Below are 16,091 nucleotides of genomic sequence, written 5' to 3' on the forward strand. Positions count from 1 at the left end.
GAATCTTGGATGTGGCTTCGTGCTGCCATCCCTTAACAGGAGTGGAGCTTGTGTTCTGCAAAAGCAGGCATGGGGAAAAACTCTTTGTTCATTCACCCATTGATTCATTCAGAGGTTTGCTTCCTCTCATACAGGACGATAATTGCTCTGGGCAAAACAGATTCAGCCTGGAACAAGCAAAGGTGCAGGAGAAAATGTGTTTTGGTTTTAGTTAGATGAAAAAGGGCAGAGGGAGACAGGGACCCATGTGCAGGCATGCATCCATGTCCTTGCCTTCCCACCATCCTGCCCTCCATGTAAGCAATTGTTCCGCTCAGGAGATGAAAAGTTTTCTTTTGTGGCTAGATTGCTCTGCTCCCAACTCACAGCAGGAAAATTTAACAGTGCTTAAGGTAAACAGCAAAAAGTACACAATTTACATGTGTAATGCATAAAAGGAGGTGAGAGCCCCCTTGGTCCACCGTCTGTCTCAGTACATCTAATAGTTTCTTTCCCAGTGCCAGCAGCATCTTGTCTGTACCATTCCCATATAGTAACCACCGCATGCAGTTGTGAGAGGAGCTATGTTGGTGCTCGTGGCTGGCACCTCCTGTGTGCCTGCAGGGAGTGGCCAAGAGGAGCGACACAAGCAAGGAACCACCGGCTTGTCTCCTTGCTTTCCACCCAGCCCATATTACAACCCTCTTTGCGTAAGGGACTAGCTCAGACCTGAGCTTGTTATTAACATGCCCTTGCTGACTTTACTGATTGTGAGAGCAGCCTGCAGATCTGGCACGATAAGGAAATCTGATTAATGAGCCCTGTGGTAAAGTCACTTCTTTTTTCATGTGCTAGTCACTGATGATGACTCTGCAGAAGCAATGCCTCTTAGTCTCTCCTGATCTCCCAAGCACACAGGTCAAAGCTTCTCAGGCAAATGAACAGCTCCCTCAGCAACAGACTCCCCAATAAAATAAAAATCAAGTTAACATTTTTAATTCACAAATTTTATCAGATGTGTAATTTAAAAGACCAGCTGGAAGAAAGAAAATAAATTATTTTCAGTTGAGTAGTGATGGAGAGGGAATCTGTGCACTGGCGAAGGCAGATTTAACATCAGTTTTCTAGTCTTCCCAGTTGCACAACCAGAGCTCCAGCTTTGACAGACTAATCTTCCCCAGGGTGAGAGCTGATTGCGTTTCCATGGCAGCCAAGTTTTGAAGCTGAGAGTGACAATTGCATCCTGGGGAGAGAAGATCACATGTGGGGAATTACGCTGGCTGTAAACCCTGTGGAGCTCATGCAGGTTCATCTGTGACAACATCTGATCACAATGTGCATAGCATGGCTAATACTTTAAAATTATCTTAAAAGATCTTGTATCACTCAAAAATATATATGACAATGTTTAAAATATGATTTGTTTCAGTGTGTTAATAATAATACATTGGTTATGAAAAAGACCTTTTTTTTACTTTTCTTTTTTTACTAACTTTTCAAATTCTCTTTAAACCATCTCCCTTTTTTGTGCACAGCTTACATAGTTATGCTATCTCCAGAAGACATGACAGTGACCATCACTTCATCCGTCTTTCCTTTGATCAACTCGCTAGTGTGATTTAGGCATCAGTTTTACATTCTTCTGCTAACAAGGTAGTGCAGCAGCTGGACAAATGCTGCACTCTGTAGCTCTAACCCTCAGCCACAATGAACAGCACAGCTCACTGCAGCTATACTTCTTTTTGAGTTAATAGAGATCAGAAACTCTTAAAAATTAAACATGAGACTGTGGCTGACCAACAAAACTTATCTGCATCATTTTACCATTACATCAGATTTGACCCTGCACTAAAAGATCAACTGCTTTGACTCCTGGAGTTAACAAATTAATAGTCCACTTGAAGGCAAAGAAGGTGTAGGCATATGGAGCATGGGATGACCAGTCTGGAAGGAAGTTACAGACAAAAAAAACAAAAGACAGAATAATGAAATTGATTTCTCTAGAAAGAAAAAACTGAGGAGTGTTCAGGAACAGGTCCTGCAAGGCATCTCTTTAAATAATACCTCATACTGTAATTGCCAAACAAAATAAACCTCTCCTGGGTTCCAAGCAATAGTGCACCTTTCCTTTTTGCAGGAATCATTAACACAAGTTACTGCTGCCACAAGTTCACTCTCCTGAGAAGAGAATTCCCCTGGATACTGCAGGGAAAGGAGGTGAAAAACCTGTCTTCTGACTGGTGCAAGGATAACACTGAAACTGAGAACACCTGTGTCCTGGTTTCATCCTATCTCTTAAAAGTGTGGCCAGCAATATCATGAACCATTTCGGTTATTACTTCATTGTTTCTCAAGTCATGTTATATTAATGTTAGTATGATTTCTTATAAGAGGTGAAACTTTCCAGAAGTTTCCTTATGTCCTCTCAGTGTCTATGTTTGACAGTTTTTGGAAGAAGTTATGATGAAAAATGTTTCAGATGACTAACACAAAAACCAGTGCTGTTTAGATACATTTTATTCCACCTTGAGTTATATAGTCATAAAACCTCAGTGAAATAAGTGTCATTATTTTCACTGTTAATCATTTGTACTTGCTCTCTGCTTACTCATGGACATACCTGTAGGTGATGCAGCAGAAGAGGTTGACTTGACTGTGGTTTACCAAGCAGCAGCTAATGGTGATGTGAACACACTAACTGCAGTGATTCGAGAAGATCCTTCCATCCTGGAGTGCTGCGACAGTGAGGGTAAATGAAGGCCAAGCTTGTTCTCCGGGGATTAGTTGATTCAGCTTGCAATTAGATTTTCCATTTTTTATCCTGATTTTTACATTCAGCAATTTATATTTAGTAGCAGAATATGGGAAATGTGAGTTACTCTTTGGAACATCCACTGGAAATGCTCAGTTTGGATACTTCTTTCCCCCTGTAACTGTAAGGGTTTTTTTCTATGGATACAAATAAGTTGTTTTGCTATAATCACAGTACTTTATCATGAATCTATTTTCTCTTCTTTAGGGAGATGCTAAGAAATTGTTGTTTCAGGGAAAGAAACCCCCTATTTTTTATCAAAGCCAAATTCTATACATTCTGCACATTTCTAGAGTAGGGTTTCCAGTCTTTTGCACTTAAGAAGTATGTGTACAGACACAGTTTGAATGATTTTGTCATGCAATTATTTGCCAAAGTGTTGGTTATACAATGTGCAATGATCTAAATAATCTGTTTCATCTGTGAGACTCTGGTCTTTTTGATTTTGTGTTCAGGTTACTATTTAATGGTTTTACAAAGTGCTGTCCATTGGCTGGCTTTTATATACATCTATTTCCCAAGTGAAGTAGAGCCACAGATCTCTGGAAGCTTCTCTGAAGGAAGACTGTTTATTCAAAAGTATTTTTGTTGCAGTTTACCACAACCTGGCAATAAAGGGCCTGGGGGTGCTGGTTGGCGGCCAGCTGAACTTGAGCCAGCAGTGAGTGCCCAGGTGGCCAAGAAAGCCAAAGACACCTGGCTTGTATCAGAAACGGTGTGGCCAGCAGGACCAGGCCAAGTCCCCCTGCACTGGGCACTGGCGAGGCCGCCCCTTGACCCCTGTGTTCAGGTTGGGCCCCTCACTGCCAGGGGGACACTGAGGTGCTGGAGCATGTCCAGAGATGGGCAGGGGGCTGGTGAAGGGTCCAGAGCACAGGTCTTATGAGGAGTGGCTAAGGGAACTGGGGGTGTTTGGCCTGGAGAAAAGGTGGCTCAGAGGAGAGCTCATCACTCCCCACAGCTACCTGAAAGGAGATTGTAGGCAGGTGGGGACGGGTCTCTCCTCCCAGATAACAAGAGATAGGGCAAGAGGAAACAGCCTCAGGTTGTGCTGGGGAGGTTTAGATTGGGTATTAGGAAAAATTCCTTCACCGAAAGTGTGGTCAAGCATTGGAACAGGCTGCCCAGGGAACTGGTAGAATCACATCTCTGGAGGTATTTAAAAAATGTATAGATGTGGTGCTTAGGAACATGGTTTGGTGTTGGATTTGGCAGTCCTGGGTTAACAGTGGGACTTTATGGTCTTAAAGGTCTTTTCCAACCTAAATGCTTCTATGATTCTCTTAAAAGGCCCATATGAACGCTGTCTATTCTTATCTTTAGCTGTTTTCATAAAGTTACCAGTTTTCCCTACATTTGAAAGCAAACATCCTAACTGTTACCTTTAAAATGTCTGTTGGTCAGTAGGGAAAATGCTTAATCAAGCTAAAATGCTCTCAGTCCAGATTTTACTGGGAGAGGGACTAGGTATGAAGGGCAGTGAGTGGAGACAGACTCTTTCAGCTCCAGAATGAACTTGTTTACTAGATTGTACATACAAATGTAAGTAAAGACCAGTCTTGTGAGACAAAACAAACAGCTTATGTCCTGCACATATAGCAGAGTCTGCACAATCTCAGGTTGGGTAGTATGTGTTTGCTCAGCAGTCTCATTGAATCCAGTAAGAATAAATATTCTTCAGTTGTCTGAAGTTTCTAGTAGCCTTATTATTTCTAATATTCATGTTTATTCCCAGTTTGGTCATTTCAAATTGCTTTGTCAGATTCTGCAGGAGAACCTCTTGCTGTTATTCAGCAGCTAACAGAATGGAAGGAAGAGCAAGCAATTAAAAGATATCATAATCCTTCGTTATGTTTAGTATTAGGTTTGGATATAGGTATCTGGTTTTTTCCAGCACATAAATTGTTTGCAGAATATTTTTTAAAAGTGCTTATGACAACAGAGAATATTCTAGAGCAAATCCAGTCTTTAAAATAAGTAGTCTACATAAAGCATCAAGTCACACACATGCACCTTTGCACAGGACACAGCCTGATTTCATAAATCTTTTGAATATACAGAGACAGAATGAAGTTGATTTGAGAAAATTAGCCAAGCACCACCAGGCTACTAGACACTGAAGAATATCAGCCTCCAAAATGGTGTACAAAGCCAACAGTTCATACTGGGAGCTTGTCAACAGAAAAACACTTTTCCTTCCAGAAGTACAGTTAATGAGGCAAGGTTTTTTTGCTAATGAAGTCATGCTCTTTTTAAATTCAGTGGTCAGTAACTGGCATAGCAGTTACTTCCTGCCTATAAAAAGCTGAATACAACTGTTGGACAGTTGTCAGAGAAAGGATTTGTTAATTTGCCAGTGCTAACATTAGCAAATAAGAAAATATCTCTCTCTTATGGCTTTGACAAAATAAAAATTGTAAAAGAATGTTTGACTTTCTTCCCCAGGTTGCACACCTTTGATGCATGCTGTGTCAGGACGCCAGGTTGACACAGTGAAGCTTCTGTTGAAGATGGGAGCCAATATTAATACTCAAGATGCTTGTGGACGTACCAGTTTATCTCTGGCAACTTATCTGGTACCAAGACATGAGGGCAAAGGATATAAAGATACATGGAGTGAAGGGAGTAAATGTGCAGACCAAATAAGATTTCTGCTTACGCTACAGAAAGAAAAAAAGTACAAAACATTTGGTTCTAGACAATAGTGAAATGGTAAACTTTACCTCAATGCAAATGGAGCAATGATTATTAGAAAAGGATCAGGACTCTTCTCAGAGTGTCCCTTCTCTTTTGACTTGTGAAATCATTGCATGGTATGGGGATCTTACTAGGTCCAGCGTCCTCTGTGTGATTTCAAGAAAGCCACTTGTTTCTGTGAGCTCAAAAGTCCCCTTTTGTTCTTAATGTGCAGATGAACTTCTTCACTCCCACTGACAGGATCAGGTATTTATTCTCCAGAGAGGGCATTCCTATCTCAAATTCCGGTGGTCAGCAGGCATGTTTTCCTGCACACCACATGAGCCAGAGCATTGCCTTTTTTTCACTACAGTTCTGGACCTTGGATGGCCAGGTTAAGAACTTAGTGCTGCAGGTGCCAGTGCAGACTTTCAGACTGTGAGCAATCCAATCCCCCAATCAAACCACATGCCAGTGACAGCAGGGGCAGATATCCCATTAAAAATTTTAGGAAGGGAGATGCAGTGCTCTCTATCTGAAGTACACAAGGATTACCCTCTTCTCCTTAGTCTTCTACTCCTTGCTGGAGGTAATTCGGGATTCAGAGAAAGGCTGGGGACCAAGTTAGCTGGCAGAGGCATTGACAATGGGCTTCCATTATTAGTTGGACAGAAAGGAGGAAGAGATGTTCACCCATGCTGCAAAGTATGAGTTACAGCTGGATGACCACCAGTTCATTTAAACAGATACCGTGGCAGCCTAATTAAACTATATCCCTTGCATATAGTCTCTTCCTGCAAATTCAGGACAAAAACAAAGCTCCTACTCACCTTTGCAATATTCAGCCAGAAAATAAGTGTAGAAAATAGAAAAACAGGCAGTCTCATTCAGTGCAAGGAACATGCCCTGCTTACTTCAGAATAAACATTTCCTCTGCCAGCTATTTTCAAAAAATCCCATAATTAGTGTCATGCTCCTTTTTTTCCTTCCTCTTTTCCCAGAGGGGAGAAAATATTTTTTGGAAAAAAAGAAATGACTGGAAAAGATTTAAACCACCCAGGCTTCGAAGTTTCCATTTCTATTTCTATGAAGGATATAATCAGGGGTCTAGAGAGCATTTGGCTGTGATGTCTGTCCTGAATTCAGCAGAGAATTGCATGCAGAATTCAGCGGTCTTGCACTTCCACCAGGAGCTGCACCAGAGATGTTCTGATTCCATCATTGCACACCTTTTCCCTATAAATGCTGGTAAAGGCGATCCAACATAGCTCATACAGGAGGGAATGGTCTTTATTGATTGCCTATGGAGGTTTGAACAGAACACTTAAACCCATGCTCAATTTCTCTGGGACTTAAGTATACACTGAAAGACCTATGCAGTCAGAACCAGATTGTTTACTTGCTTCTTTGTTGAGGTGATCAATAGAAGGTTTTAGTCCAAGAACTGATTAATCCCATCTCTTTTGGTGACATTTTCAGTCTGACATTGTTTTTAACTCAAACTTCTGCAACAATGTTTGCAAAACCACACTCTAAGGCTTTTTACTATTGATTTGCCATCCCTGCTAAAATTTCATAAAGGAAATGAGATTAAGTGCTCATGCTCTCAGTTTAACCTAGTATAATTAAATCCACATGCAGGAATACGTGTACCATTTGCTAGTGATACAGGGATTGGCTGTTTACTGTCTGCTGTTTACTCTGTCAGTACCTGCCACAGCAGCAGAAAAAACAAAATGCAATGTAAAGAAAATGCTTTATCAGAGAAATAAATGACTGTGCTAGTCTGAAACTTGGAATCCAAAGGGGAACTGCTGTCAGTGCTGAGAGACCTCTATTGGGGAAACAAAAAACCAGTTCCTCATACTGCGGAAACAGTTAAAGGCGTACACAGGTGCCAGACCACCAGGAAAGATCTGGCCTGATGCATTTCACTTTCGTCTTTGACATGTTCTGATTTCTTTTTTAGGGCTGGCTGGAAGGCTGTGTCAGCCTGCTCAGAAACGGTGCTAAGCAGAACATACCTGACAAAAATGGGAGGCTGCCACTACACGCTGCTACTGCAGAGCCTGATGTGAGGTATGTCCCAGGCTCCAACAGTATTTGTTGGTCGATTCTCAACAGACAGTCACCAACACAAGGTACCGAGCCCAAAGGGGAGCCCCAGTCAGGAAGGTTAGCTGTGAGTTACATTTGTGACCTCCTCCTTTGTTTACTGGTTATCATAAGAAAAGGTAGAGAGGAGGAAAAGCATTGTACAACACTTGTGTAACAGAGATATATGGCCAAGCAAGGTGAGGAGCCTGCTTTAAGATCACAATAGCAGAAGGGGGGAAAAAAACTTATAATAGAGGTTGAAAACCTCCGTCTCCCCTAATTAATCACCTTTCTTCCACCTCCCCACAAGAAATACAAGAAGCTCCTTCTCTGGACTTGTCCTCTGAGTAGCACAGCAAATGTGAGGGCAGTTTTTCACATGGCAACTTCTTTGAGAGCCTCTGCTTAAAGGGGAAGCTGAGGTTTAGTGTACTGGCTCATTTTTAACTACTTTTACTGAAGGTGGAGTAACAACTACAGAGTGTCTTCACAAGAAGTCTTAAGAAAGATCCCCTTTGTATCATTCCAGTCTGTGATAATAAGAAGGTTCAACAAATTTCGATTTGTACATCTGAATAAATTCACTTTAAAACCTCTAAGTAAATAGTGCTTGGAGGGATAAGAAGATATTAGAGATATACAAAATGTTCATGTAACTTAATCACTCAGTCTACGGTTTTGCTGCTGTTGGCGTATCAGACCAGACCTCTTGTGTGTTTCCACTGATTTTGCACTCCAGCCTTTTTTAACAGCTTTATTCATTTTCCTTGTTATCATCGCTTTTCATGCATCACTTGGAGAGAATAGCTTGAGGTTTCTGCAAAAGTACGGGTCACTATCATTAAACAAAAACTCCACAGAAGGAAGACGATGTTTGTTCGACATTGCATGTGCTCTACTTGAAAGGAAACAGTAATCTACTTCACCAGCATTACACAAGGTTGCCTGAACGGTTTTCACATTCTCCATGGATATGGGCAGACCTTTGCTCTGCACAGGAGCTTACCAGTTGCTCAGTTCCTTTCCCTCTCCTCTCACTGGGTTTGCTCTATGCTCAGAAGACATGCCTGAACACTGAGGTGGAGGCTCTTTCACCCCGGTCATTGCCACTCTCTGGAATCCCATGTCATTGCCAAAAGGGTATATGCAGTGGCCAGCTATGAAAAGCTTTTTCAGCCAAGTTTGAAAGCTGGCAGCCCACTGCTACAACCCCATGTGGTAGAGGCAGCACAACAACCACTGGAAATGTCTTTCTTCTGAATAATTTACATTATGTAGTTGTTTATTACTGGGGGCGGGGGGCAGCAGGCGGAGGAATGAGTTTGTTGTGCAACATTCTCAACTTGACCTGATCCCCGCACCTGAGCACAGTTCAATCCAGAAAACATACTGGAAGTTGTTGAAGATTGTCCTGATGAAAAGCAGCAAAAGATTTTCATTCAGTCTCCTATGCATGGGAATAAATACATGGTTGTGTACACTTACCTGTGAATTATATGTATATTTATCAGAGTCCCCTCCTTGACACTTCATCATCTTTTAATTTCCTTGCAAAACAGCACGTCTTTTAAATAATCATGTTTTGAATGTTTCCAGCAAATTCACACCTTCAGATGAGCCACAGATTTGCATTATGATCTTATCCAGGGGTACACTGAGGATATATCTTTCCTTTTGCTAGAATCATAAGAACTGTACACCCATGTTAGGATCTGTGTTATTTGGCTTTGTTATAGCCTGTGACAGGATGGTCCTTTTCATTTCCATGGTCCACCTGTGTACATGATCCAAACACTTATCTTCCTACTATAAAACACAACCATCTTCACCAAACCAATAGTGATTTTGGAACATCTTCATAGGATACCAAAAAGAAAAGAAAAGCAAAATTCATGCAGTGTTAAAAATATTATTGCACTTGAATAATAATATTTCATGTAACTATTTTATTGTAACTGTTCCCTCCACCAGAGGGGAGTGTTTGTAGTCTGATATTCTAAACCATGAACCAAAGCATTGCTGTACTTTATACCATGACAATGGCCCTATAGCAGCAGACACTTGTAAAATGCTACTGGTATTTTATATACAAGGCCTTCTAGAATACTATTGGTTTGTGTGTGTGTAGATATATAGTATGCATGCGTGCATACACACACACACACAAACACGTACACATCATCACATTAGTCCAAGAGCTAAAGAGTGGAAAATCCTTTCAGAAAATGATCATTATCATTTCTGTTTGTTTAAAACTTTATCAAATAGGATTACAATGAATTGCTAAGCTACCAAAAACTGCACACATATATAGTATTACACACTCTGATTCTAGCCTGGCAATCAGCACAAAAATTCTTCCTAGTGGGTATGCTTTTAATTCACAGAACTAAACTTTTGTTGTTACAGTAAGCTATAAAGTCCTGTTCGCTTTTCTAGTACGACAAAGCTCAGACCTAAGATTCTGACCTGTGCTCATCACTAATACTGAATTGTCTTGAAATTGCATATGTTTCTCAAAAAATGTCAGATTTTCAGGTTTAGTCAGGAGTACACGACACTGATTATGTCATTGCTTCTGCAGGCTTCTGAATGTGCTTCTGCAGCAGTCAAATCTTGGTGAAATTAATCATCAGGACAATGAGGTGAGTGAGCTTGTGCATTTTACAGTCCCAGGTTCTGAGAGCATATAAGTCTTGCTGTTCAGAAAGAGTCCACTGTACTTCATCAATTTTATGATGAGACCATGCACTAGTCAAAAATTTCTGTAACACTTTTGCTAAAATCTGAAAAGCATTATCTCATTTTTCATACTATACATGATGCACCTTTAGGCTAATAAACCTTCTCCATATGCTGCCAACTAGGGAGTACTTTGAGTCAGTCTCTTAACTCACCTGCCAAGACATTAATTGCTTTTGATTCTTCTAAAGTTAGACATCGGACTAAATCTTCACCTTTACCAACCATCCCATCATTAAAGTACTGTTCTCAAGAAAAAATTCAGAAAACTAGTGTTACACAGAACAGCCATGAAGCTACACAAATTTATGCTGTCCTCTGATTGTTAAAGAATTGTGCCCTGCATATATATATACATAGTGTACAGAGGAGAGTATTAACTTCCCAAATGTTTTTTTTCTCCAAATAGAGAAGCCAAGACACAAGAGAGACTCTGCATGTCTCTTCATATGTTTCTTTTCACTCTAACAATTGCTCAAGGATGCATCTCTTCTCCATGGTGCCAGAATCGCCACAGGGTTGTTAATTTTCCTTCTTCCCATGAACCTTCCTTATCCACTGGATGGTTTGCAGACCCTGCTCACAACAACCTAAAACAGATGTATGCTTTGTCTTGGTGTATAATTATGTTGCTGATGAATTGCATGGAACCACGGATCAAAATTTCAAGCTGTAATGTTTTGCTGTAATGCATTGCTACATGCAATTTGGAACTTTTAGTCCATCTCTGTCATTTGGCACTGAGAAGATATTTGTTCAAGTGTAAGTACTAATGCCTGAATATTCATGTTCTCTGGAAAGTGTGGATCCTCAGAAATGATTGCAGCTAATAGAGCTGTTCTCTTGGCATAACTAAAACACTTCAGTTTTCCCATCTTACACTTGAGAAAAACACCCCAATGAATGCGTGAACACGTAAACAGTAAGAAATACATCTGGAGGTTTCATAGTTTCCACAACAGTGGCTTTCTGTGGGTTTACTTATGAAGCCTGTAAGATAACATAGTGAAGAAACATTCCCTGAAAAAGCCTCAAAGCCAGGCAAGGCAAGTGTCACACTATATTTCTCACAATCATTTCTTATTTTTTCTCCTTTTACATCCCCTATTGCTCCTTATTTTTCATACATGTGCAATTGTTTGACAGTTTCACCTTTAATATTATCTTCTGCTGGATCTTCAGCTTTGACAGTTCCGGTATCACCCTCATGCTTCCTCTCACAAACAGTACTCTATCTACAGATGCCACTCAAAGACAGTATCACCATGCACAAATCAGATGGGTGCAAGCTACACAGTCATTGCCCACTGCAGCAGGCCTGCACGTGTGAGCTGCCATTACAACCAGCTAAATGCTCTTTGCTCAGTTGGGTGCTCAAACAGGACATGTGGAATGTATGAATTACTAGAAAAGAAATAAAGAACAAAACAGCAGCCTTATACTCTGAATCCTTGGTGCACCCGCATCTTAAATGCTGGCTGTAAGAGTAATCTGAAAAAGGATATACAAGAAAAGGAACAGAAAAGGACTACCAAGATGGCAATAGTTACAGAGTAGCTTCCTTTCATGGGCAGACTAACAACTAGAACAAACTTATTACAGTAGGACTTTCAGCTAGGCAACTATGTCAGAGAGATGATGTAATACAAGTCCATCACATAATAAATTGCATGGAGAAGATGAAAATAGAATTATTATTAACCGGCTTTTACACCTAAAATGATGGGGACACCTACAGAAATTTAAACAATTACTTTTTCAGAAAGTGCATCATTATCCAGTGGAGCTCTGGATGTCATAGGAAGTCTTTGATCTGATTAGCAAATGTTAGGTGACTGTATATCATCAAGCTTTGTTTCTTGTTTTCTCACTAAGCATCTGCTACTGATCTCTCTGAGCTGCATCCCTGTGCTAGAGATATCTTTGATCCCTACCTACCGTTTCCACGCTCTTATATTACAGCTGACTTTGCTGGTTACCAGAGTAGAAAGAGAGAAAATTGTTCTTCAAGGATTTTTTTGTCCATATCAACAGACTGATTGTAGATGATGGAAAGCTAGCCTGGTACACTGTAGCTCTTCTTTCAGTGATTTTTCCTGCTTTTCAGGACTAGAGATGAGGACCCATTTGCCAGGTGGAAATCACTTCACTGAAGCCTCACTTCACAGCACTCACAGATACTGAGTGTTCATTAACAGTATTAAGTCCTTTGTGCCAAAACCTTGGTCCACCACTGTCAATGGCAGAGCTCCCATTAATTTCAGTTAAGGCAGGATTTTACCCTCATTTTTGGTTTTAGAAAACCAAAACTCCCATGATTAAGCTTTGCAAATCCTAACTAAAAACAAAACTGCTTGTTCAGCTGCTCTGTTTTGCCATCACCTGTGCTGAAGCCACCTGGGGATGTGAAAAGCCTTATAAGATACATGATGAGTGACAGAAATTCATGTTAGGGCATTCAGACTTCTAGATGGAAGATCACTGCTAACAACATCCAGTATTAATATACATTGATAAGCTGTTTGCATCAATGTTTTATAGCTCATGTATCTGAGTTGTTGCTAATTGGATTTATGGTGTTTTTGTCAAGTTTTAATTTCTTTTCCACTCCACAATTTTTGCTTTTTATCATTTTGGAAACCAGGCAAGACTCTTGAAATGCATTTTCCCTGATAAGAGGTAGTAACGCCTGCCAAAGTAAACTGTTACCACACCTGAACAACACTACCAATTTTTAAGAAACACATTGAATGAGTAACTTTATACAGAAAATCTTTAATATTATGGAAGTAGAGTAAAATACAGGTGTGTGTATAACAATGCTGAAGAAAGTGCAAATAGAGGCCATGAATTCTCTGATCTACCAAGACTGACTGAACACAGCTAAGATGGAATGAAAATACAGGTCAATAGCTTACCATTTGCTTTGTTTTCTCCCTAAATGGTCAATATGAGATGTTTATATTGTAACTTTTTTATTGAGATCACTGAGCCAGTAACTTAGCTTGCTGATTAGTGCCAGCTAGAATACTAGCTTATAGTAATTATTTTGGATCAAAGACAAGACCTAAACTAAACATCACACTGTGTCATGTCAAAGAACATGTCTAAACCAGGCTTTTCTCACAGGATCCAAACTGAGCAGAGAGGAACCATCCCCAAGCCACAGTGATCCTAACCACGCATTAGTTATAATACGCTATAGTCACGTACAAAAGAAGCGTTTGTATTTGTATCCATTTTCTGTAGTAACTCAAAAAGTTGTTTGGTTCCCCCTTATCCACTAAGTCAGAAGCTGTTACTAATTATTCCAAATCAAGATAGGGAAGAACCTGTCAGTCCCAAATGGTTTTAGAACTGTCTAGGTTATCTACAGAGACTTGAAGGATGCTCCTGTGAGTGACAATTATTTGCTCTCTGGGTTTGTGGCTTTCAGGGAATGACTTCACTCCACTGGGCTGCTTTCCACAACAGGCCTCAGCACACACAGACTCTGCTGCACAAGGGAGCAGACCTGACTCTGGTGGACAAAGACTTCAAAACAGCTCTGCACTGGGCAGTACAGGTGAGCCACAGCCATGGTTTCAACAGGCAATTGTTTTGGCTGTGAAATGAGGAAAACAGATGTTAGGAATGCCTGCCAACAGCCCCAGCATTTTGCCAGTGGACATGGATCAACGATCTAATATCTTTGTAGAGCAAGGCGTACTTAATATAAACTCAGTGCTGTCGCCCTAAAGAAACTTACCATTTATCTCACTGGGACTATGTATATGCTTCATGTTGAACTCATACTTAAATTTTTTCACTGAATCAGGGTTGCAAAAATCAGCAGCTTAAATAGTCTTGCCAAAGGCCTTTGGGAATAAAATAATATAAACACAAGTAAAAACATATTTAAACAGCTATAGTTGTGGAATAATTAGATGAAGCATTGAGTCCTTACTTCTCTGGCGATTAGTGAAGAGAAGGAGCCAAACACATTTCCTGCTGAGCTGTATGTTCCTATCTCCTATGCAGAAAAAAAAATTAAAAATCACATTGCTAAAAATTACTCAGGCCATCATTAGAGAAGGAAAACACCCAGATTTAAAGTGGCATTAAACACTGTATTATGCAATTGGTAGTAAGTGGTCTAAAATTTAGTATAATTTACTAAGTTACGCCTAAAATTTACTGCAGAAAACATCCTAGATGAAATTATAACTTGCTCACTTGCCATAGCAAGTTCCAGTATCAATGTTCAAAACACCTGCACAACAGATAGGCAGAAATAGAACTTGTATGAAAATCCAGTAACATTTTCCTACAATGACTAAGTATTTGCATCTTCACCTTTTGGTCTAAGTTCACTCATCTTAAAAAATCCGTCAGCAAAGAAATTTAAAAGCTCTGAACTGCCACATACTGTATTTGTAAATGAGTAAGGATACCTAGGACAAATCAACTCTTTTCTTCCAACCGCAGCCTCCCACAGATGGTTCACATACAATAGGCTCAATTTTAGTTTTCCTGAAGTAAAGGTGTATTTTGGCCTCTGCAACTGCTAATATTTCAACAACAGTTTTATTCCTCTTTAATCCTAATCAGTTAGAAATTGGGCTACATCCTTTGCTGTTTTGCCTTAGGGGCCTAAAGGTATCTACTTTAAAGCTGTTGTGCATTTTTACTAGGCTTACCCCAGTGCAGGCTGCTTTCAATGGGAAATTTCTGAAACTCAGGCAAGCTCCTGCAGGCTAGGCAGAAGTCTGCATCATAGCTTGGGGAACAAGCTGTCTCTCGAACAGAAAGACAAAAGGGAATCCCCTTCATATCGTGACCCCCAGAGCTCCCCCTCATACCTTAATCTTTCCCTGATTCTGTATTTTGTAAATTTTATTATTTAATTTCACCATTAACTCCCATGTCCCCTTTTTCTCACAAACATGCAGAATAACTCTTGAGAAAGGGGGAAATTAAAAACGCACAAAACCCAGCTGGGCTCTGGTGGCACTAAATCACAAATCCCTCTTCTTTGTTCCTTTAAGGTGCTCCCAAAAATCAGAGGAAATGTGCAGAACGACCCTCCCCCTTTTTTTTTTTCCTTGAGAGTTTTCTACTATGAAACCTTATAAATTGCTTCTTCCATCCACATACTTCTCCATATTCTAGGTCCAGAAGGTGTACCTGAAATACAAGAGCACGGAACAGATCTGTTAGTATTTCTCTTACTCATTTTCTGCCACCCTGTTAGGCTCAGGAAAGAGAAATAGATACTGTGGGCAAACATGACTTTCTTTGCTATGACAGAGAGCAGAACAACAGCTCTGCTGGGTGGGATCATCATTATGTCTAACAGCCTTCTCTGTGGCTGCTGGAGAGGGGATATTTTTTCCTTTAAGAATTGTATTAATATCCTCAGAGAACAAGAGACTCACAGAGCTCAGACAGTACCAGCTGCAGGGGTTGTTTTCAGCTGAATAGGGCCCTGTGTTTAATTTCATTTATAAAAAATGCAGCAAGGGGAAGACCAGGCACTGCACAGAAAGTTTCAGAAGGAAACTTTGCAGGAAAGAGTTTGTGCACACTGCGCTGAAACAGAGCAGGACCACTTACAAACCATTGCCCACCATTTGAAACCAAATTCTCAGGCATGTTTCATATGGAATGATTGTTCCACGCTTGCTGTTTCTGAGTGCAACTTTGGCACTTGATCTCCCATCACACAAATGGTGGCTGTGGAGTCCCAGCTATGTAACTCAACAGACCTTGCCTGCACCAAGGTCTGATCGACTGTAAAGCTCAA

At 40.4% G+C, this 16,091-nt stretch overlaps 1 protein-coding gene across 1 annotated transcript in view; it reads left to right on the forward strand.

Moving 5' to 3' along the window:
• Nucleotides 1–16,091, forward strand: part of ANKRD55 (ankyrin repeat domain 55) — a 50,810-nt gene that overhangs the window by 4,650 nt on the left and 30,069 nt on the right. Inside the window, exons 2-6 of the mRNA XM_040580612.1 lie at nucleotides 2,606–2,728; nucleotides 5,237–5,367; nucleotides 7,437–7,546; nucleotides 10,149–10,209; nucleotides 13,743–13,871. Coding sequence (XP_040436546.1) covers nucleotides 2,606–2,728; nucleotides 5,237–5,367; nucleotides 7,437–7,546; nucleotides 10,149–10,209; nucleotides 13,743–13,871 — 554 coding nt within the window. The remainder of the gene's footprint in view (nucleotides 1–2,605; nucleotides 2,729–5,236; nucleotides 5,368–7,436; nucleotides 7,547–10,148; nucleotides 10,210–13,742; nucleotides 13,872–16,091) is intronic.

This window comes from Falco naumanni, chromosome Z, assembly GCF_017639655.2.
Source record: "Falco naumanni isolate bFalNau1 chromosome Z, bFalNau1.pat, whole genome shotgun sequence".
Lineage (NCBI taxonomy): Eukaryota > Metazoa > Chordata > Aves > Falconiformes > Falconidae > Falco > Falco naumanni.